This window comes from Anser anser, assembly GCF_964211835.1.
Source record: "Anser anser genome assembly, chromosome: 4".
In the NCBI taxonomy this organism is placed as follows: domain Eukaryota; kingdom Metazoa; phylum Chordata; class Aves; order Anseriformes; family Anatidae; genus Anser; species Anser anser.
Window position 1 is genome coordinate 59917372 of NC_139724.1, and position 24181 is coordinate 59941552.

Below are 24181 nucleotides of genomic sequence, written 5' to 3' on the forward strand. Positions count from 1 at the left end.
GATTTACATGGAAGGACAGGATTTTTTCCCTGATAAATTATTCTTAAATTATTCTGAGACATGTTCTTTTTGGAGGCAAAACCGACCACCCCCTTCAAGGGGTGTTATTAGGCAGTTCTTTTCTGTTTCTTAAGGCTTATGACAAGGTGGTAAGTTAAAGGAAGTATTTAAGTTGGTTCATGTTTTCTGAAGCAGTGAGCAAGGAATTGGGGTTATTTCCTTTTATCAGGCAAAAAGGATTGAGAAACCAATAAAAATACCTTGAATGACATTAGTGAATGTTCTCGTAACGTTACCAGTCCAGTTCCTGAGTACTTGTATAAACCACGTTAGAAACTGTATGGCTATTTCTCTAAAACTGAACATTTGGAAGCAGTGTTAGTAGAGCTTCTTCAAACTAAACTAATGCTATGTGGAACTGTAGCATTCACCAAGTTAGATTTTGAAGGTCAAAGCTGAATCATACTATCTGCTCTAGGCAGGGTTTGTTCGTTGATTATTTGACTTTTTGGGCAGTACAACATATGCTGAATACTAGTGGCAAACTCATAGTGTTCTGGAAGAACAAATTACTTATTAAATTTAGTGAAATGATCTTCCCTTTCCTATCAAAGCTGATTGCAGAAAGCATATGATCTGAAATCATGAAACTAATGCTGCAACAAGATTGTATTAGCAAATGACTTAAATGAATGAAATTGCTTCTCAGCAATGAACAAGTGGTAGCTGTGTATTTCATTTAACTTTCATTTGTTTAAAACTGCACTTCAAAATAGGCAGTTCCTGTTTTTCTGGATAAGAGGATAAAGCAGTGGGTAGCTTTCGTTATGTTGAACTCTACCAGTGTTTAAGATATTCTCACTATAGCAACTATTTTACTACAAGAAAAATAGCCAGGCTGGAGAGATCACCTGTGGGCAAAAAGATATGAGCAACATTCAGACCTGTGAAGTCATTGTGTGTGTTTTTTAACGCTACTCCGAAATGTATTTGGTTGACTGAAATGTTCTGGCTTTCATGTTTTGTTTTTTATCTTTATGAGAAATCTAGCAGTGAGTGAAAAATGTTACCTGTATGTGTTGTAAAGTTAAGTTGCTCTAGTTTCAGTTAGTGATCAGGATATGTAAAGCAGGACCATGCGTGCTGGGTCTCTTACCTTACATAACGTCGGCTTTCCCACAGCCCGCTATGTGAGGTGAGCCTGGTTTATAGAATGGCCAAGGAAAGAGGGCTAGAAGGAGGTCTGAATCGTTTTAAAGGCTATAATCATAAAACAAGTGAAGTGCTTGCTTAGCTCCTGTGCTTTAACTTTGTGAAAGAAAAGGTAGATTTTGGAAGCTGTGTAGCATCTTGCAATATTCGTGGTGGTAACAAATAATACTGATATATCTCGATGGCTTAAGAGCTTTTTTTGTCCTTGTGCAATAAATTGTTAGTGCTTAGCATTTACTAGAAAGCTTAAGATTCTAGATAAAAATGTTTGTTCTGGTTATGGTGAATAAATACTTCACCTACCCTATAGAGAAAGACGATGTTGACTCAAAGGTGCCTTTCTGCTCTCCTTTTCTACCCTATTGTTGCCATATATACTGCCTGCTGAAAACACTCTTGCCTTTCTCATTGCCCTTATTCTAAAGTTACTTTTGTGCATTTTCACATAGTGGACTCCTACTGGTTTTAACTCAATTTTGTAATTCAGACTTGAAGTGGACTACTGTCCTTTACTCGTAGTTATTATACAGCTAGCTTGTTCCCTTTGTATGGTTACATGACTGTGCAAACATAGCAACTGAACATCAAAGCGTTATTACTGTACTGTCTATCAATCAGATGAGTCATGTCTTCTTTCTTTTTATCTTAAAAAATAAATTAATCTTTCCAGAGTGTTCTGAGCTCAGCTTATATTTGCTTCATGTTTTGAAGAGTTTTCCTGCTTAACTGTAAGAGCTGCCAGCTCCTAGGGATGTGATGATCTTGAGAGTGTCATACAGAAGGTGATGCCAGTTGCTTAGTCAGGTATAACCAACCCAGTGTTAAACTCAAGAGAAGAGAGTGTCTTATGCATTATTTGTTAGGTTTCAAAAGTTAATAAACCACTGTTTAATTGCCTGTAAAATTTAATAGTTAAAATCAAATTTTGTGTTGGTAAGCATTTTGAGTGCTTCACTATTGCATCTGAGAGCCAAAATGCAATAACTACCAATCATGACCATATTCTTTGTAGGGAGAAACTACAGTGTGTTTTTAAAGGGATTTTTAATGGTATTTTCATTATTAAATCCTGGATAGTGTAATACTTCTTATTCTCTGTTACGATTAATGTGTGCCTTTAGAACTGGGAGATGGGAGGAAAAGAGAAAGAGCATTGAGACTGACTACTGTCTTCTATGATACATCTGAGACTTGTTTGATATCACATGTACATTGAGCTCAATTTTTTTATGACTCCTCTCTTAATGCAAACTGGCTATATCATTGCATTTTTATCTTGTCCGTTATGGTGTAAACAGAACAGTTTCCAGTAGCAGAATGGAATTTCTAGTCTGTTTTATTTGCTTCAGGAGTCTTGAGAGCTACTAGTTAATACAATATAGAGAGTTTTATATATAATATGTAGATTAGAACATATTAAGAACCATTAACGTGATATTTAGAAACCTTTTTACCGTAAACATTTCTGTAACTGCAGTATTGCAGTTAAAACTGCAAAATTGCAGTTGAAGCTAATTGGGTACAATTATTTTACATAATTTAGTGCTAATTTCATTCATCTGATTTCTGAGCAACTTTGTAATTTTGATTTAGGCTATAGAGATGTGGAAGAACTTCAAGGTTTTCTTTAGGTTTCTTATGATACAGTATTCATTTGTTTTTAAGCAATGTGACATTAACAAATGAGGTGTACATAGTCATAACACGGTGAATCCTGTTCTATTTTTTCCTCTACCCTCTGTATTATTCTGAGTACAAGCTAGGTAAATTCAAGTACAAGTTAAATTGATGGGCCTTTGTGGGCTAAGTGTACTAACAGTATTGAGTTGTCAGTATTGAAGTGTCCTAATAGAAATTGGTGATTAAAACCGGGACCAAAGCCTTTCAATGCTACTATGTAATTGGTATTTGAAGCTTCTGCGTATGGGTGCTTCATGCTTTAGTAGGTCCAAAAAAAGCTGAGACCTTATCTAAAGTACAGTCTGTAACAGCAAGTTGAATGTGGGTTGACTAGCTTTTTAACATAGGAATGCTAGTTGAATTTACATATTTAATGGCTTGCGAAATTTTTGTGACTGTATATAGTGCTGTCAGCACTTAATTGCATTGATTTTTGCGGTTTTTCTTTGGCTACTATGCAGATTACCTGTCAGTGAAAGGTGTGGGTTTTGGGGAGTTCTAAATAGCATATAATTTCAGGGTGGAACACCATATTAATTTAAATTGCTTTAATTTTTTTTCCGCCTAAGTGTTGCGTTCATTATATAGTGGCATCTGGGCAGGCTTAGACACTAAGTCTAGTTAAGAAGAGGTGAGTAGGAAGTACTACCTGACTAGCAAAGTGATCAGCCAGGAGGAAGAGAAGTCTTTGGGAATATCAGTCTATTCCAGTCACTGACTTCATTGTAATTCTGAAGAAATTGTTAGGGGTCTCAAATTCTAATTGTTAAGCTGAAAACAGGGCTTTCTGTCTTCAGTGGAATTAAGAACTAAAAGGTAAGTGGTTTTAATGAAGTCCTGAACTGGTCTGGGGTATGTTTTTTTTTTTAAGGCAGCTGATTACATTTCCTTCTAATGTGATTTAATGTGGTCACTGTTGGGATGAGAACTAATAGTATCTATAGACTGCTAACTGCATCTCAGGACATAAATGTTTAAATGGCAATGAATCAGGCCTCAGAACTCAGATACGCCTCTATTTTAACTCTTACGTGAGACAACCTCCAGAGATGTTGCAACAGCTTGAAAGCTTAACCTTCAAAATATGTAAAGATATTTGACTATGATAATTTAAAGTTGAAATTAAACATTTTTTGAGGATTTCAGGTGGACTGTATTGATAACTGCTTTATTCTGGACCAAGTAAAAGAACATACTGGGCTCCTGTGTGTGTAAAATAAGAGGCATATATCTGCTTTTTACTGTTAATATCTGGATTGTAAAACAGATGATGCTTTTACTCCATGCTTAACTGAGGAGGGGCACCTGCGTGTAGATTTGACTCATTAAAGTACAGTTATGTAACCTTTGATACAGCATTATTTAACCAGTTTGCCATCTTTGGGCTTAAAAAAAAAAAGACTTAAAAAGCTAACAGAAGATGTTAAAGATTCATTGCAATTTATCATTTTGTACTGGAGTTGGGAGTAGAATTTTGAACAGCAATCTTAAAGTAAAATATTTGCTCTTGTGTATTTTTATTAAAACTAACTTTTTTTCATATTATTAATGAAGGCACAACAGAAATATAGTGGACAAAAACTGCACTGATGCTAATAGACGTTCGTCTAGTTGACTTCAGATCTTCCTGTAAAAGTTTTGGAGCAGAGCTCTGCTAGTTATTTGCTGAAAAATCATGATGCGGATACAGAATCAGGGCTTTATTTGCGTATCTTCTTGACAAATTAGCTATTTACTATTTCATTTTTCAACAGGTTGTTGTATCCACCAACATTGCTGAGACATCATTAACAATAGATGGTGTGGTGTTTGTGATTGATCCTGGCTTTGCAAAACAAAAGGTAAATACTATGTCAGTTGTGCTTTCTTTAGTGTAGGAAAGATACCGGAGTCTGGTTTGCTCAGGTAACTCTTCTGTTGGTAAACAGTGACAAGCGTTTTGCAATTGAAGTCTTGATGTTGATTTTTTTAGACTTAATGATAGGTTTGTACTTCATCTGTAAGCTTAGCTATGACAGTCCAAAACAGTGTAGTACGGAAGAACTTCAGTCTTAAAAATTGAAACATGAGGATTTTTAGAGTTAGGCCTGGAATATAGAATTCACTTTTCATTTTGTATTGTGTCCATGTTTGAGAATGCTAAATTAAAACTAAGAAATATATGAAGGTCATGTGAAAGTAAATGAAACTGGTGCTAGAAGTCACCTCTCAATTTAAGTCATGTTAGTGTGGAAAACTTCAGCACTTAAATGAGAAGAGCGAAGTAATACCTAGGCTAGTATTGTTTTCTTGTCCGTACTCATCAGGTGCTGTCTCAGCCCTAAAGATCTTAAGTCACTAAGCCTTTCTTGAAGCATTAAAGGAGGTGCAGAGGAACTGAAGTAGCTTGCCTGAATGCAAACCAAGAACTAATTAAAGATTAAAATTGAAGTCTCTTAAACTTAATTGATTTTTTCACTGGGAACTGTCTTCATAACTTGGTTTCTTGGGCTTTTTTTTAACACTCATGCATGTTATCAGCTTTTTAAACTTTTGCAAAATGAGAGACAGCAGAATGTGAGTACAGTCAGTGCATCTTCACGCACAAGTTGCAATCGCCATTAATTTGAATTCTTCTCACAAGTAGTTCTACTGGAAGTAGTTCTCTAATAAGGACTAATGTTTTTGTATATGGCTTATACCCATTCATGGACTAGAGGTCTTCATCTGAAACTTGACTACTTCTTTTTATCAGTATCTCCTGTTCCTTAAGCTTTAATGAGTTGGCAGGGCTGCTGTTTGTGTAACTGCACTGGGAGTCTTACAGTAAATTCCAGCATATTGTGTACTGTGACGGTCCACATATGCCCTTGAAGTATAGTCTTGCTTTGTCACCAGTGTGATTTTTTTACAGTTGCATTCAAGTCTTGATGTTAGATTTTTCTGACCTTTAGAACATGGTTATTCAACCTTATAATTGTATCAAGACAACTTGTTTTTGCATGGAATTATTTGAGCATCAAGAGTGTGTTTAGCACTCTATAGAACAAATTGGACATGTTAGTTCTGCCATGAAAATCTTATCTAAAAATACACACACATTTAAGGAGAACGGGGAGCCTGGCAGGAGAAGATGTTAACAAATGAATACAACGTAAATGCTGTTTTCTAGGCAGTTGTGTTTGAAGCTTTCTGTCACTGATCCAAAGGCTTCTGTAGCCAATTTTTTTCTTCCTCTCAGATGCATACAACTTATGATTTCCTAGTCAGAAGCTGCATTTAAAAACAAGTTTAAAGCCATCTTTATTTTTGAGATAAGTCTTATCCATGAGTGATGTTCATTCTTCTTTTCCTGCTCCAATTCTACTTTCAAATAGGTGTACAATCCTCGGATCAGAGTGGAGTCTCTCTTGGTGACTGCGATTAGTAAAGCTTCAGCTCAGCAGAGAGCTGGCCGTGCTGGTCGTACTAGACCAGGCAAGTGCTTCAGGCTTTATACAGAGAAGGCTTACAAAACTGAAATGCAGGTAAGATTGCCTCTTTTTAGAGCGCATCTATAAGACCAAGTGGTTGATCCAGGTAGTCAATTACTATGTTACCAAGCAAAATCAGAATGTGAATGCTTGTTCTTCGAAGTACTTTAAACTAGACAACTTGAATTTTCTTTTTCCTCTGCACAGGACAATACATACCCTGAAATTTTGAGGTCTAACTTAGGATCTGTAGTATTGCAGCTCAAGAAGCTTGGTATAGATGATTTGGTGCACTTCGATTTTATGGATCCTCCAGGTACCAGTTTCATATTTTGTCTTTTCTACTGCGGGTGTTAATTTCAACTTCTGCAATTATTAATTTTGCTGAGTATTTTATAAGATAACATGAAATATTTTTTCCCGTGTTTCTTATTGTAATCCATAAGGAAGTTTTGTTTCTTTTAGTACCGTGTATTACCAGAGCAAGTATTTTAGAATTACAGTTTGCCTAAGAGCTTTTAATGGAACCAGGAAAACTACTGAATGCCCCCTTGCAGGGGATTTAACGGAATTATGTACATGAGAAAAATCTATTACTGAATGAATTCTTACTCATCACCTTGATTACACTTTCTAATTGTGCATCAGTTAACTGCATGTAAATAAATTTGGCTAGCATTTTTAAAGCTGAATACATGTTTTTGGCTCAGTCTATGAAGTTAAAGTTGATCTCCTCATACTATTAGATGTTCATAAATACTTTAAAATAGCTCTGTTACACTGCAAATTAAAAACACAGGTCAGACATAGATAAATATGTCCAAGATAGTTGTTTTTCACCTACAATGTAAATGTAAGCATTTAAGTAGCTTTATAGCTCTGCATTCTTTGTGCTATGCAGTGTGTAAGATAGCTTAGCAGGAAGGTGTTTTGATTCTGTTATGTTTTTCTTTGTGGCTGTAATATACCCTTGCTGAAAGGAATGTAGGAGTAAGAGAACATTCTTAAAGGTTCAGGTTTGTGAAAGGCCTTAGATATCTAAACCACAGGGTTGGAATTTTAGGACTGTACCCAATCTATTTTGAATTGAACAGGGAAGAAGGTGGCAGTGCATAGGGAGGAAAATATTACTATGTTACTGAATATTTCACAATACCACTGCTGTCTGAATTTTGAAAAGCAGTACTCCTCAAATATTCAGAGCCTTTGATCCAGTTAATAGCTCTTTTAAATAGGTGATTGATTCATGTCTGGATGTATATAACCAAATTTGGTAACAATTTCGTGTTTGGAAGCCAGTTGAATGAAGAATGGAAAGCGAAAAACAGAATAGTCTGTGTTCTCATTTTTGCTTATTAATAGCAGTTTGATTAATGTGTCTACCTAAATATTTCTTTCAGCTCCTGAAACTCTGATGAGAGCCTTAGAGCTTTTGAATTATCTGGCTGCTTTAAATGATGATGGAGACTTGACTGAATTGGGATCCATGATGGCTGAATTTCCACTGGACCCACAGCTGGCTAAAATGGTTATTGCAAGTTGTGACTACAACTGCTCTAATGAGGTCCTATCTATTACTGCCATGTTGTCAGGTAATAGCAGGGGAAGAGATATTAAACAAAGTGCAGTTCTTCAGTTTGGGGAGAATTTGAGTTTTCCACATCAAAAATATAAGCAATCTGAATATATTTTTAATAAAACCAGTTTTTTTAAACTGGCAGATGGGGATATAGTCAATCATTAGAGGTTTGAGTGTACACCTGCAGCTAACAATTATTAATGTTAAGAAATTAACATGCATAAATGGTCAAGCAATTTCATTCTGACTTTAAAGTGTATATATTTGAGTTGATACAGGGAAAAAAAAATCAGTCTAGCGGAACAGAAATTTCATCTTAGGCTCATAGTCAGGGCCAGGAATGTCAGCTCAACCACTGTTTTAAGGCAGTGAAATTTATTTTGCATTGTGCATTATTCTGCACTTTGATGTGTCCTGTTATTTTCTTAAGGATTACAGCCCAAGTTATATTAAAAATGTTAACTCATGCACGATATGGTACATTTTAGCTTTCCCACTTAATTTAATGACTGAAAGAGTAGTCATTACTTCTGAAGGGAAGAAAGCAAGTTTTGGGGAGGATATATATTTATAAGAGCTAACTTGTTTGCACTGCTGTACTTTGCTGCATTATGTGAATGGCACTGTCGTAGTAGCTGCTTGTCGAGAGAGATCTCAATGAGAAAAATGTTGTCAAGCAAGCCTTGTATTTCATTCCTTAGCTTATGTAGAACTGACTTCATTTTATAGCTGGTCTCTCTAGGACAAGCAGCAAGATTTAGTCACTGTGGAAGTGGGGATGTTTTCATTCATAATTATTGTTGTCTTTAGGGTGTGTTATTTTACAAGGCTCTTCACAGTGCAGATGTACTACTGGTTACATGCTTAACTTGGATGGTTAGAAAAAAAATGCTTCGGCTAAGTTTAAATCTGTTGTTTTGGTTAAGTCTTACAGTATATTTATATGAAAGTTTTTAAGAACAAGCTAAAATGTTTGTTGCAGAGTTATGATTGTTCAGACTCAGAGCAGATGGGCAGGGCAGAATCTTAATTTTTTAATTGGTAGGCTTAATTGCGGCGGTGGTGGTAGGTTGGTGCCTGTCTGTTCCCCCTAACTTTTCCCTACCCACTCCAGAAACACCTACTAAAGAACAGTAAGTCTAGTGTTCTTGTCTGTGGTATTCAACTGATGATTTGTCTTACTCCTTGTTCTATTTATCTTTTCCCAACCCATGATACTTTTCTTGTTTTAGCTACGATTAATGTCTTTCTAAATAACTTTTCAAGCCAATTTTTTTAAAGTTGGTTACTGTCTGGGTATTAACTTCTGCTCTTAAAACAAAGTATTCCTAGTATTTGTAGACTGTTTTCCAAAGTGCTTTTTTTAACCATCAGTATGACGTATGGTAGACATGGTACAGTTATGGGGCCTTAAGTACACACAAAGACTGTCTGGCTCTGGATAGCAATCCAAGTATTAATAGATTGGACTAAAATGAAAACATGATACCAGTGAAGAGCAGAGAATAGCATTAAAGAAATCAGCAAATTAAAAGGCTGTACTTAATTAAAAAGTTATTTCAGAAGAACTGTGGTCTCTTGCTGTGGGATTTCACATATATAACTTTCATAGAGAAAGTGCTGTTAATTAGTCAAAATGGTGAGATATTCCAAATTATTCTACTACTGACTTCTGCTTTTTATTAGTCTGAAACTAAAATACTCTTTATATTTCTGCTTTCAAATACAGAACACAAAATAACCAGGTATTTCGCGCCTGCATTTCCATTTTCTTTACTGCATTAGTCTTTCTGATTTGTTACCATGTGAATCACTATTGCAGTGTGTATCTTTTCTGAAATTCCATCTGGTATTCAACTCAGCGTACTTCTCAAGTGTAGTGTTTGGGGGGGGATATTATGGCAATTAAAAATAGAAACAAAACACCTCACAGAAGGCCCTCGTCTGTTAGGGACAGATGAGATGCAAAGTGGTTGGATAAGATTGGGCTTCAGTTACGAGCAGGCTACTGTAGTTTCATGCAGCTGGGAAAAAAAAAGGATTTGTAACATCCTAGCTACAGAATTAATGCTTACTTAGCATTAATTTTCTTGAAATCTAAACTGCTAAATTGCATCTGCAGTATGGGCTATTTAAATCTAAGCTGATATTTTTCTCCTGTAGATCTCTGTAAAGTGAAGATCTATTAACTGTTTTCTGTGTCTTGCAAATTCATACCAAAATTACAAGCCTGTAAGAATGTTGACAGACAGCAAATATTGTAGCCAACTTAGTTCGTGGTCTTCAGTAGCCTGTACTTGGAAGGGGAATGTTAAAACCCATTTTTTGATTCAAGTCAGAATAAGCCTGAGTCAGACTTACGTGAGAGAGCGTAACGATCGACAAAGCTCATCACATTATGATTATTTCAAGTAGTGCCAAAGGACGGTTTAACCTTCCACCACTACCGCTACCATCACAACCTTTAGACTTCTTAATACCTTCATTCACATATGTTTCTGTATACCAGTGCTGATAACAATACCATCTGGGGAAGATGACTTTACTGGTGTGTTCTGTTTAGTAGCAGACTTGTAATAAAGCTAATGCTTGTGTAGACTATTCTAGTGCAGTATAGTTCCAGAACTACCTTCTGCACTCTGTCCATAGAGGCTTTCTGAGAAAGTGAACTTGCAATTACTTTGTTCCGTAATACTAGTTCCTGGTAGAGCTATCAGCACTGGGTCTTGAACCAAGATCTGCTGAGCATTCCAGTATATATAGGCAATCTTGATGGCCTTCAGAATAGTTATTTTGATGCCTACATATAGTTCTAATAAAATAATCAGGTACTCTGTAGCTTTGAAACCCTCTTGTCTTACAGATGTGGTTAGGTGTTGATGTACCAAATCAAGGTAGTAAACAGTCCAAGATGCAGTTGGAGGCCATCCTGCCCTGCCCTATGCTCTGTGAACTGACCTAGCTAGGCCTTGTTCCTCTATCTGTGAATGCGTGACTCATCGATATGGGCGTTTGTGTTGGGCCCATACCAACCTTGTTTAGTCCCACAGTGTTTTGTTCGCCCCACGGAAGCAAAGAAAGCAGCAGATGAAGCCAAGATGAGGTTTGCCCACATAGATGGAGATCATTTGACGTTGCTGAATGTCTACCATGCTTTCAAACAAAGTAAGTATGCACCCGTTTTAGCAAAAATACTTGTAATTCTTTGTGTGGCCAGCTTCCGTTCCTGAGTTACAAGGACAATTGATAAACTTTGGCTTTTTTGTGCCATTATATTGTAATCTTTAATCTTTATTATTTTTTAAATATATAAAAGCTATTTATGTGCTCATTTTTTTGGGAGGGGAGAAGGAAACTAGCAAAAAGATCACGTAATGAACTGTTGAGTCTGGAGACGAGCCAGGCTCTTAAATCAATGTTGGGTAACCTTGGACAGAAGGAAGTAAGCTTTCCCGTAATTAAGAAATATTGGAGGTTTGTTATCTGATACTAATTATACAAAAATCTGCATAATTGTTTAGTAACTTTTCAGGGAGAGCAGCATGGAAAATATCTTGGATTTGGGGGAGGATATGTTCCTAGAGTGAAAGCCACTTTTAATCCTATTTTTTAAGTACATCTGGATATTCCAGATTAAGGCCTTGGGATGGATTGAGAATCAAAGGGGTAATGCATCATGAAAATGTAGAGCCATGCAGTAAATTTACCTTATTTGTATATCCAGGGGAAATGTATAGTCCTCTGTAGCATAGCTACAAGTATATTTTAGCAGGTTGAAAAAATGAATGGGTAAAGCTGGGCATTCTGACTACAGAAGTGGCACGTGTTTTAGGAAGAAAAAAATTAGTGTGGTTTACCATGGTTGTAAGTCAAAAGATCACCATATTCTTAACTACCAACCAGATTACAGTAGATGCTCCAGTTGCGTTTCCTGTAAATAAATGAAAAAAGCAACAGGCTTTTACCCTGAGTAAATACTCAGTGTGCCTTCCTGTTGCAGCTTTGATAAAGGAATTTTGTGCTGAAACATTCCTAACACTGTTGTCATCTGGCAGTCCAAAATCAAGGATATCTGCAGAATTGAAGTCAAGACAAAAGTACTCAAAAATTAAAAAAAAAAAAAAAAATCTGAGACACGTGTAATCAAAAATTGCGACTTAAGACATCTGGTGGCTAACAGGATCCAGTATGACTTGAAGTCTTGTATGTTTCTAGAAGCCCATACTTTCATCTTCAGGTTGCTCCCTTCTCTTCCTTAATAAAGCCAGCTTTAGAATATTCAGTTCCGGAAAATGGCTATTTTATGTCCTTGGGAATAACGTAATACTTGATAGGGACAGGGTCTAAATCTCCCAATACTACCTACTAGAGTTGATTTGTTTCCAAAAATCTGCGGAACCAAAATGTGGACAATTTTAGCTGAACAATCAAGGCCTTTGCTTGGGATACAGGAAATATGTATTTAAGTCTGCTCCAATTAATATTAGCTGTATATAAAAATGTGGAACAAACCTGTCTAATTTAAAATACGGTTTGAACTTTGATTTTGCATGGCATAAAGAATTGTTGAGCAGAAAATCAGTTGATGTTTGCTTTTTTTTAGGGGAGTTAAAACAGATCCAAATACAGTAAATTGGTTTGACACATCTTGTTTTTAATCTGTTGAAAATTAGAATATTTTTTTAAGACTTAAAATAGGCAGGAAAATAATTGCTAGTCTTTAAAATCAGTGTAACGTTTTGTAAAGTTCATAAGTCCAAACTGTATTGTGTAACTTTTGTGTGGAAATCCCTTTTACACTTAATTGAGTGCATTTTGTCAAAGTAAATTTGGTGGTTTAAGACAAAAGAGTTCAAGACAAAATTTGTAGGCTGCTTAAATTGAACTAGAGGTCTTTTCCCAGTGCCAGTCAGTTATGTCTTGGTTAGAATTTAGCTAATATGCTAGTGTTGGTATCTTCTTGAAGAATACGTTTACCCGTTAAAGTCCTTGTGTGTAAACTTTCACCTGCTACCTGAATGTGTATCTTAGTGAAGAGTAAGTAGTGTCAGTTTTCAAGGTAGATAACCCTGTTTGGGACTCATCGGTAGTATCTTCGCAGTACTTCTTTCCTCTTTTCCCAACCGAGACTGCTATGAAGTCGTTTTGCTTATATTAAATATTTGATTCTGTGAGTACTTATTTGTGTGTATATACACACACATTTTCAAATGTACTGAATCTAGGTATCAGTATTTTTTTAGAAGAAATGGAGGAACTGTTAACGTGTAATTAGACAAATGGAACACAAATTGTTTTATTTCTGGAATAGGTACTACTCACGCCTCTTTTTTTAAAATGTTGACCTCTATTGACTCTTGGGTTTAGAGACGTATGGTTCTGCTGTTTTTGGGGGATGAAAATATTTGTGGAATAGTCTGTTTCACTGTAGAATTGTCTTCTGGTATTCAGTATCAGAAGACAAAATACAGATACTGTTTATGTAAGACAATAAAAGACAGTTATTGGTCATCTTAAAGCACACAGTTCAAGCATAACAGGAGGTAACATGCCATGCTACTTAGATCATTTTCATTCTACCATACAGTGTATCAAGAACCTCAGCTTTCATAATTTATCTTACAGAATATGAGTGTGGAAACAACTTAAACTTTCCTCAAATTATGTAACCCTCCTGTTTATACACTCTCTAATTGTATGAACTTTATAAATTGGCTTGCAAAAATGCAAATCTCGCCATACAAGAGATTTTAAATCTTGTTAAGCCTGTTTTGTTGTCTTATTAAACTAGCTAAATATAGAGCATCACTTGAAGTAGCAGAGTAGGTAGGGAGAACTGGGTTTCTCAGTGTTAAATGTGCAGTTTTTGTACTTAGAGAATAGCTTAGGCTTGCTGTCTTAACAGATTTCTTGCTAGTGTTATCAATAGTAGAAGCAGTATCTTGGAGCATGGAACGTAGAGTTCTGTTACTGATGCTCTGTTTTACCTGTCACATTTACTTAAACTGTTGTGAGATGCATCACACTTAATATTAGATTAGTATGTTTATATAGCTCTTAAACAATTACTCAATGTCTTCATTTAAGGAGGGTTTGGTTTCTCAAATATAATTATGTACAGTCATCTTGTGTATTCATTGCATGTTACAGTTAAAAAACAAGGACTGAGATGTTTTTATGTTCAGTTTTATCTTCAAAAACCTGCAATATAAAATATTTTTTCTAGTTTCAGGACAGGTGCAATTTGCAAAATTCACTGATGTGGTATTTCACCAAAACATTGGTGATTATCTGTATTTTATGTTGGGGGGAGTAATTTTCTTTTGTTTAGACCACATGCTTTCTGAATACAAAACAATTTGGGCAAGTTATCTAATGCAGGGTATCCACTGAATAGGCCAAGAGCTGTTATCATTTATAAAACAATTTTTTTCTGGTTCGTCTGACTGATCAATTGGTTAGTTGTTGTTTTATTTACTTGTCCTAATTGGATAAAATACTCATTTTTTAATTCATGTTTTTTAATGTTGCAGATCATGAGTCGGTTCAGTGGTGTTATGACAACTTCATTAACTACAGGTCCCTGATGTCTGCAGACAATGTACGCCAACAGCTGTCACGAATCATGGATAGATTTAATTTGCCTCGTAGAAGCACAGACTTCACCAGCCGAGATTATTACATCAATATAAGAAAGGCATTAGTTACTGGGTATTTCATGCAGGTATGTTTGCATTTTTGTAAGGAAAACAGTGTTTACGTGGGTTTTAGTGTTAGTATGGTTGCATCACTTATCAAAACTGGATGAATGTATCAAGTTAAGTTGTATATGGTTAACTGTATTATTGCTTCGTCTTTGACAGGTTGGCTGTTACTCGAGAAGTAACTTGTTTACTCAAGTCTTGCTTGGAGAAGTTGCAGACAGTCTTACTAATTTCAAAATACTATTTCTGGTGTGACCAGTCAGGACTTGGCCATTAACTTCTAAATAGCTGAGGAAGTAACCTCATAAAATATCTTGAAGTACTTTGTTATTTAAAGTACAGAATATGTAGTTCTTAAATTATTCATTAACTGATACAAATCAGGGAAGTCTGCTAGCATATAAACACTAGTTAGATGTAATCCGTATAGAAGGGGAGTGTTTTATTTTTGTGTACTCTTCCATATTCATACCTCATTTTTGAGTTACATGAGTACTGGAGTATGGAGGGAAGTCTAATCTTGCTAATATGCTGTTTGCAAATCATCTGAAACTCACTTGCTGTCCAGCCAGGGTGGGGAGATGGAAGTCAATCTCTACTGTTACCGCCTGGATGCTTTGCATTTTGCGCCAAGTATTCCTCCAAGCTAGAATTCAGACTTCTAAGACATAGTCCCTGTGTGCTGTGTAAATTCAGCATTAATTTCTGGAGCTAGTGGAGTTACCTTTCTGGCTCTTGCAGGCTCAGCACTACAGAACTTTTGGTGGGAGTGAGTCCTCTTCCTACCTGACTGTGGACCATTGTGACAGTGTTTTCCACAGTAAGCACGCATTATGATGCGTCCAGGCAATGTCTTTGCTAGAGCCTCTCACTTCTGGAGAACGCAGTCGTCTTATCCTCAAGAGGCTGATCAGTGCCCATGGCATTGAAAAACTTTGCATCAGAGTTGCTCATTGAGCACAAAAGTTTACAGGTTGAAAATACGACCAGCGGTCAGTGCTGTGCAGCTTAGTATGGTAAGCGGCTTGACAGGCACTCATTTACTGTGCCACATCTGACTGGGACACGGGCTTGGGTGCTACTGATGATTAATGCGTGTGCCCATCCCCCCGGAAGCAGTTCTGTCCCCAGGGTTAAGAAGCCAGCTAATCTGTAGCATGAACATGTTTCCTGGCTTTCAGAAAATGTCTGCAAGTGCATTTCAGTATAATGTAAACAGGAGATTGAAGCTTAATTAAAATATTAAAACGGTTCTGAAGACTGCCTTGAAGTAACCCTTCAGACAAGCAGGCTAGTCACTGCGCAGTCTGTGTTTTTGTGGCAAGTTTTCCTCATCCTTCGCTAGGGACACTGCAGCATGCATTCCCACCTACACACTTATTCTGTGAATGTTTGTCAGAGAAAGAACAGTTCTGCCTGACTGTCCCTGTTGGGCCCTAGCTGGTTGAGGCAAATCTGATTTTTGCAGTTTTGCTTCTGCTTGGTAGACTACAGTTGTTTGGTTGGACCTGTTAAGATGTCATGCCCTTGGAAGTTGCTGCACAGTCACTTTTTTGTCACTCAAGGTGAAACTCTTCCTCTAAAGGATGCTTTCCTTTCGTGGCTGTGGGTAGCTGTTAGCACAGGTAGTTTTTGGTCTGTTATATCAGTTATGTCATGTACTGTGACATAACGTTGTGTCACTGAGTAGCAGCATCATGAAATCAGCAGTGTAATGCCTCAGTGTTATTGGTGCTAGCTGTCTTACCTTCTTAAGTTTTGTGGTAAGCTAAATCATATAACTGAGTAGGAATGAAATTCCTTAATAGCCAGACTGCTTAATTGCATGCTCTGAGAGAGATCTGGTTCATCTGGGATACCCTGGCAGAGGCTTCACTTTCCTGACAGGCCCACAACTTGGCTGTTGTTTCATCTGTGGCCTCTTGCTAGAGGCAGGAAGGGTCTGCTCTAATTTTCCTCTCTCTCACTCTTCCTCTAGGGTCTCTTTCTCCATGTAACTTGCTTTGCAAATTTATTCCATATAACATTATGGAATATAAATAAGATATTATTTATATCTTGATGTAAACAGTGTATAATTTTGTCATCTTCAAGGCAGACCTGTTGCGGGCATTTGGAGTCAAAGCCATTTCAGCTGCTTCCCTTCTCCTTTGATGTGTTCAAGACTGTTCTATTTTGAGTTTCTTTTGCTCTTTAACCTCCCTGACAGTGTGATACCTGACCTCGGCTCTGAACCTTCTCTCATGAATTCCATGTTGCTTTGAGTAACCTTCAGTAGAAAATTGTTCATAAACGCTCAAAAGAGATGTTATTTATCTGTAGCTGAAGTACTTGCGGCTGTATGCCCATTTTGCCTTCCTTTTGTGGATATCCAGGCTCTGGCATTCGAGGGCTCCTGCTCAGAAAACCTGAGTAACAAACTGCACGCATCAGTCTTTACCCGCTTGGTACAGAACATGCATCGAATTCAAAGTCTGAGCATCTGCAGAGCGTGCGCACCTACAGCGGGTAGGCTGTGCAGGCAAAGCAGCGAGGCCTGTAGGCAGCACGTGCTGGGTAACTTCATTCCTCAAGCTCCTGAGTTTAAAAATACAGTCTGAAGTGGGGAAGGAAGTAGCAGCCGTTGTTTTGAAATAACTTCTGACTGCATTGTTTTCTGCTTTAATTGCCTACTGTCCTTAAAGCAGTCATAAAATTCTGCTTGTATCTGTACTGTAGAGATATCTGTTAACTAATTAAGACCTGTGGCTGCTGTCTGACAGTGCAGGCCTGCAAGATAGGACCTGTGCTGTCCGAGAAGTTAGATGTCAGATGATTGGGCTGGTAATTAAAATCTCATTCTTGGCACTACTTTGTATAATTGATGTATGTTTTGAAGACTTTACATAATCAGGTTCCTACAGTAATAGAAAGGTAATAAAATTACAACGTGAAGGTGGTCCCCAGTGTGTTTAATGATATTCCTTTCTCAAGTTATGCAGAATAAAACTTTTTAATAGCTTCAGAAACACTGTTGCATGACGTGGCAACGGCCATTGCTCCTTTGGTGTATAGTGGTCTTTTCTTCAAGAAAGACAAAGAACAATCATTTTTCTTAACTATCAAGACTAGCCTACCAAAACTAGTAGCCTTAAATCTAGTAAAGGAGGAGCTTCCTACTTTCGGTCTTGTAAGTGCATTTGGCTTTAGAGTGTTTGACACATTTAACAGAAGGTACCTGGTTGAGCCCTCATGCTTAAAAGTGTATGGGTGGAAGGGAGACCTAGTTCTTAACCAAACTGTGACAGCCTTGAAGCTGGCTTTGGAGAACTTGAACTAAAACCTTTTTTTATGGTGTCTGTGTTGATAGGAGTGTTGTAACTGTCCCTAAATTATCAACAGGTGGATTTTCTTGGTCTGCAGAGCAGCCTGTTACTGGAAGAGATGCATGGATTGGTTTGAGTCCTTATGATCCTTTTAGGGGCATGCTTATACTTCCAGGGAGACCTGGTAGCAGCATTCCAGTACTTAAGGGGGGCCTGTGTAAAGCTGGGGAGGGACTGTAGTGTTATGACAAGAGGTAGCGGCTTTAAACTAAAAGAGGGTAGATTGATGTTAGATATAAGGAAGTTGTTGTTTACTATGAGGGTTGTGAGGCACTGGCACAGGCTGCCCAGAGAAGCTGTGGATGCCCTGGAGCACCCGGAGGTGCTCAAGGCCAGGCTGGATGGGGCTTTGAGCAGCCCGGTCTAGTGGGAGGTGTCCCTGCCCATGGTAGCGGGGTGGAATTAGGTGATCTTTAAGGTCCCTTCCAACCCAAACCATTCTCTGACTGTGTGTAGCTCCATATGTTGTATAGTCAGTAGTGTTAGTAACTCTCATCTCCTGTTGTAGCCTCATTCTTTGTTCAAGTAGCTTAATTCAGATGTTTTATACTAATAAGTGACAGGTTCTGCAGGAATCTCAGGGTTCAAGTGTGCTCCATTAGCCATTGAAAAATGACCTTATTTGATAGACATGCTCAGTATGATTATTTGGTTTCTGTGGAAGCTTTGTTTTTTTTACTCAGAAAAAAACATCGTTGAATCACAGCATGATTGAGGTTGGAAGGGACCTCTGGGGGTCATCTGGCCCAACCACCAAAACAGGCTTATGTAAAAACTGAATTGGAAAAGTGTCTGATTTCAGAGCTTGTTTGTCGTGTTCCCTCTGTACCTTTATATCTTATGGTCCGTTAGCAAGAATCCTTTCTTGGTTAATTGTTTAATCTTCATAGCCAGTCTGCCATTTGAAGTCCAGTGGGAGAGATCCAGAGGAAGTTTGTCTTTTCAATCTTACTTTCTTTTTAACCAAGCAAATGTCAATGTGCTTTTTTTGCAGTAGAGTAACTTGTTTTAGTTGTCCAAGAGATATGAACTTTGTGTTTTTTCATTTTTAAAGATGCAATTTCATTTACTGTAGTTAGCTAGCCAAGATCATGTGTCAGCGTGGTGTTGACTGTTCCTTTGTCCCCTGCTTCCTGTATTCATTTAGGATAAAATTCACCTCTGCCTCTTTTCCATCCTTTCCAACTCCCAGCTCCCAGGCTTGTCTCCTGTGCTGGCCTTTCTATCAGAACTCCGTGTCATTTGATTTTACTTAATTAACTAAATAAAACAACAGAATTCTAACTGTCTTCTGCTAGATCAATGTGTTACATTGACTTGTTGAAGGGTCGAACAAACAACGAGCCTTACATCAGGGAGGGATGGGGTTATGTATCTACAAGCAGGAGAAGGAGGAGGGGTGGGAGTGAGACCTCCCTTTCTGGCCTAAGGGAGCGACTACGCTGTATTTTACAGGCACTGAAATTGCTTGCAAGCCACGGGTGCAAAGGTGTGTAAGTTTGTGTGCTGTCCCCTGTGTGTCCTTGTTTGCTCCCTTATGTCAGCCTTGGTGCTTGCCAGAGCCTGTTCTCAATTGTTTCAGCATGGTAATCTGGCAAGCTGCTTGCACCTTCAGAAAAGAAGCAGAATTATCTTTGTCATCTGTGCTGAAACAGCTTGGTCCAGGAGTGAGCAGGGAAACGCAGTAGCTGGTAGTTGGATCATTGTTGCTTGCTGTGGAGCCATAGATGGCTTCACTGCGCGTGCTGTGTTACAGTGCTGCCATCACTGAACCCAAAACTCTTTATCAATTTGTCCGCTAACAAGCATGCTTAATAGTAGAATAAACACAGTAGGCTTGCTATAAATCACAATAGTATGTAGCCGCTTAAAGGTGACTTATCCCTGATAGCAGTGTTTTGATTTTTTTCTTAATTGTGGAGTTATTCTAGTCCTTCTCACACTCCAGAAATTGAGAGCTAACTATATTGTTCTGCAGCTCTTTTTACTGATATGCTTGACTAGTTATGTCAGAAGCTTTTTACTTCAGAATTGCACAAAGAAAGAAATACAGATTCTTCTATAGATATAGATGATGCAAAAAGGTGGTAGTATGCATTTGGGAAAACTAGATGCTGTGACTTACACTGATTTTAATGCATCTGAGTGAGGTTGACGTGCTAAAGGTAAGTTGTATTGGTTTACATTTAACAGTACACAGTTTTCTAGGAAAACCTAAAATGGATTGTGCTGCCCTTTTTTGGGAAGAAAAGCAGCTAAAACAAATACTTTTGTATATATATGCTTTTAGTTCTGAGCTGAAAAATGAAATTGATTTTTCAAAAAAACCAAACACCAACAAAACGCGCATAATCCAGCACCAACATGTGCGCTATTATTGTGCCAGGTCTGAGACAGATGAGTTGCTTGTCTGCTCTGTTTTGCAGCTACACTGCTATTTAATTTTGCAAATGTTGGATTGAGTTGGATGAAATTAAGCCTGAGTTGTTACGGACAGTGTGCTGTTAATCTCCATTTAAAAGAGCTCCTGTTGGCTCTCCAGAGTTGAAGATAAAGTAGCATGGTAATGTCCAAAGTCTTGGGTGAAAAGATCTGCAGCTTAGAGGAATATTTTTTCCATCACTAAAATGCGTTCTAGTTAGGAATGTTATGAAACACCAGAGAGGCATGCTGTTTAAAGTAAATCATTTGTTACAAATGATGTCCTGATGTCGTATTTGAGGTAGCTATTGGTTTTAGAAATCCTTGGATTTTAACCTAATAGGTAGAATCTACCTTTGAGGAGGTCAAAAAAAAAAAGTGAGATACATAGGAATTAAGAAAACAATAAAGAACACAGGATGTGTTACAGGAAGCAGTTAATGATCTGATTTAAAAACTAGTATTTCAGACATCTCTTTTTAGCCATTGTCCCGTGTAATCTTTTTACACTTTTTTTGTATGTATATGTGATGAAGTAACTACTGGGGTCATCTGGAATTCCCAGTATCAAAAGGTTAATTTTGGTTACCTGTGCTGTCAGATGAACTGTTCTTATAGAGAACAGCCTTCTGAGGGTATCTGACTGCTTTACCAAAGCTTAATGAGCTAGGTATCAGACCATCTCGGCGAGGTAGGCATTATACTTCTTCACAGAGCGAGAAGCTTGGTCAGAGAGAGGTTAATTGATTTTCTACCAAGGTCACAGCAGAAGCGTGTTGCTGAACCTACGTTTTTCATCTCTGAAGCTCGTGCTGGAACAAGACTGTTCTTATTTCTGACATGCTAAGCTTCCCTTTCTTACTGGACTGACACCTTTTTTGGGGGGGCTCACTGTGTGAGAGGATTTGCAGAATAATACTTGCACCAGTAAAATTACAACTGAAACACTGCATTAATAAAAAAACTTCAGAGGATAACATTGCGGCTTACTGGCCCCACAGTACAGTAGCTAGTACAAATTAAGTGCTTAAAGTAGTTGTCTGTACTAGACCACAGCTGACTTTGTTTGATGTTAACAAACCTGTCCAATAAATACTCCCTTCCAACATTTCTGTTGTTTTCAGTGCTGCTGTTGTAAATAATGATCCTTCTCTTTGGGTGATAGCTGTTTTTGTATGCTGCTTGAATTGGTTATATGCATGTAGGGCAGTGAGGAAAAACATCTGGCACCTCGACTGCGTCTATTTTAAAAAAAGTGATTGTTTGGGTTGTTTGAAGTGGTCAAGTCATGTACCAGGTTTAGATGGGGTTTGAAAGTTAGGACAACGAATTTTGGATGAAACACTAAAACCAGCCAGCTTGAAATCCCTTAAGCTCACCTGTAATAACAAATGGCTCTCTTTTTACCTAGGTGGCGCACTTGGAACGAACAGGGCATTACTTAACAGTGAAAGATAACCAAGTGGTGCAGCTGCATCCTTCCACTGTCCTTGATCATAAACCAGAGTGGGTGCTTTATAATGAGTTTGTCCTTACAACAAAGAACTACATCCGGACATGTACAGACATCAAGCCGGAGTGGTAAGCGGAAAAGACCTACTGCAAAGCTTTTTTTCTTAAAGTTGTGGATATTCCTTTCACTTCTTACGAATCCAGTATTAAAATAGTTTGGGGAATGGTGATGGTATGGGCTTGTGACTTTTTGGATGACTAAAGGTTTTCTTTGTGGATGTGTGTTCCTGTTTGGGGAAGCTGTGTGCAAAACTCAGATGCTCAGGCTCTGTGTGCAGTGTGTGGAGAGAGACCTTTGACTTCAGAACTGTTTTGTTAGTAAGTCAGTTGGGGGGAGCTACTTAGCAGTACTAGATCTGGGAGTATGTCCTAGCACCCGCTTGTGTACTTAAGAGGTGCCTCTGTTCTCTAGATCTAGAACCTCTCATGGCAGTAAGTGTCTGCATTTTTTGGTAAGGATCTGAACTTCAGTACTTCCTTAAAATACGAAAGATGTGGTGATACTGGTACAGCCTGCCCTGTCGTAATGTCGTTAGTCGTCATTAGGGTGTATGTGCAGATCTGATGTCCTCTGCAGGCAGTGGAGATCTGAATCCTCTCATCCGTCCTGAAGGTTGTACTTTAAAGTTGTAAGCTTGGGGGATATGGGAGGCTTTTCAGCTGTTGTTGAAATTTGCATAGAAAGAGTTTAAAGATTTCTAAGTCAGAAAACACAGCGTATAGGACATCTTCCGTAGTGTTTTAATGGAAAACACAGGTGTGAATCCTTCCTCAGAAGTCTTTCTGAACAAGCACTGTAAAGCCCAAAGCAGAATCACATCACCTTTCTTGGTTGAGTTAAGCTTAAAAGATCTAAGGGTGAACTTTTAGTCTTGCACAAACTGACACTTAGGTGGGCTTCTGTGACTTCTGGACTTTGGCGTTAACAACAGGCCTGGCTGCATGGGCTGTTACGGCACGTACTGGGGCAGCAGTGTGGTCTGTAAGGGACACGGCTGAACAGGAGAATCTCATTAGACTGAAGTGTGTGCTCTTTTGCTGTGGACTTGGGCACAGGATGAAATTTAAACTGAAATTTAAATGTGTGTGCATGTGTTTAAACTTTCATTAGCCTCTGAAATGCAAGACAGGCTAAAAATCAAAGACAGGATAATCTTTGTTTCACTCAAAGTAGAATTTGTATAGGATGCATCCTGAAGTTGGAGTCTTAGTAACAAACTTTTCCTTTTTTGGCAGGCTGGTGAAAATTGCCCCTCAATATTATGACATGAGCAATTTTCCACAGTGTGAAGCAAAGAGACAGTTGGATCGCATCATTGCCAAACTTCAGTCCAAGGAATACTCACAGTACTGAATTTATGCTTTGAACTGAAGTTATTCAGAGGACAGCTTTAAAAGATGAATGGATTCAAAGTTCAAGTTGTGCTCTTCACTTTGGTTCAATAATGGCCTTTTATTTGAAAGCTTTTTAATTTTTCTTTACAGTAAATATTCCATTCTGATTTCATAAATTAAACATTTATGCCTCCCTTTTGTGTTGACACTGTAGCTCATACTGGAAAAGCTGATCAATGTTTTGCAGTTTATTGAAAGTAGTTCTATATATAACAATGTTATAAGCATTTCTTTAGAAATGGTTGAAAATGCTTCTAAAAATGTGATTATCGACCATGGTATGCATGATCGTTGTAATTGTTGACATTCCTTTTAGAAGTTGTGAAATGTTACAACTTGTGCTTATGTAGACACAATCTTCGGCTTCAGTACAAAGGTACTGACTTCAATAAAGTCTATTTATACTAACTTCGTGCCACAGCATGTGTCAGTATTTTGATTGATGAAGATGTGAGAAACCGTGTAGTCTGCTGTTTAACTGGTGTCTTAGTGACATGGCAGTAGTTTAATGTTAAAAAGCACAGATGCTTCAGCAGCAGGGTTATGGTGACATCAATATAATACATACAGTGCTAATCCCTTGCAAATTTCTTTTAAGTTACATAGGGAAATTTTAAAAAGCAAAAATCCATGCAGACTTCTTTGGAGGATGCTTTCTTCAGACGTATTCCCGGATGTTTCCTGGGCAGAGCGGTAGTAATATGCCCTGCAAAGGGAAGTGTCTGCGGCCAGTTCAACTCGCCCTGCTGGGCAGTGTTCGGATGCAGTTTGACACAAATAATACCATAAGCCACGCTGTAGGTCAAATTAAATCTCACTCTTGTCATGTAGTAGTGATTTTTAGTGAAATACAACTTGACA

The 24181-nt window shown here is 37.8% G+C and overlaps 1 protein-coding gene across 1 annotated transcript in view; it reads left to right on the plus strand.

The window, feature by feature from the left end:
- The window catches only part of DHX15 (DEAH-box helicase 15), a 46549-nt gene extending 22821 nt beyond the window's left edge, over positions 1 to 23728 (plus strand). Inside the window, exons 7-14 of the mRNA XM_083834445.1 lie at positions 4647 to 4733; positions 6249 to 6398; positions 6552 to 6660; positions 7745 to 7936; positions 10966 to 11088; positions 14457 to 14647; positions 21825 to 21994; positions 23162 to 23728. Of these exons, the coding sequence (XP_083690571.1) occupies positions 4647 to 4733; positions 6249 to 6398; positions 6552 to 6660; positions 7745 to 7936; positions 10966 to 11088; positions 14457 to 14647; positions 21825 to 21994; positions 23162 to 23279 (1140 nt within the window). The 3' untranslated portion in view covers positions 23280 to 23728. The remainder of the gene's footprint in view (positions 1 to 4646; positions 4734 to 6248; positions 6399 to 6551; positions 6661 to 7744; positions 7937 to 10965; positions 11089 to 14456; positions 14648 to 21824; positions 21995 to 23161) is intronic.
- Positions 23729 to 24181: the final 453 nt, after the last annotated feature.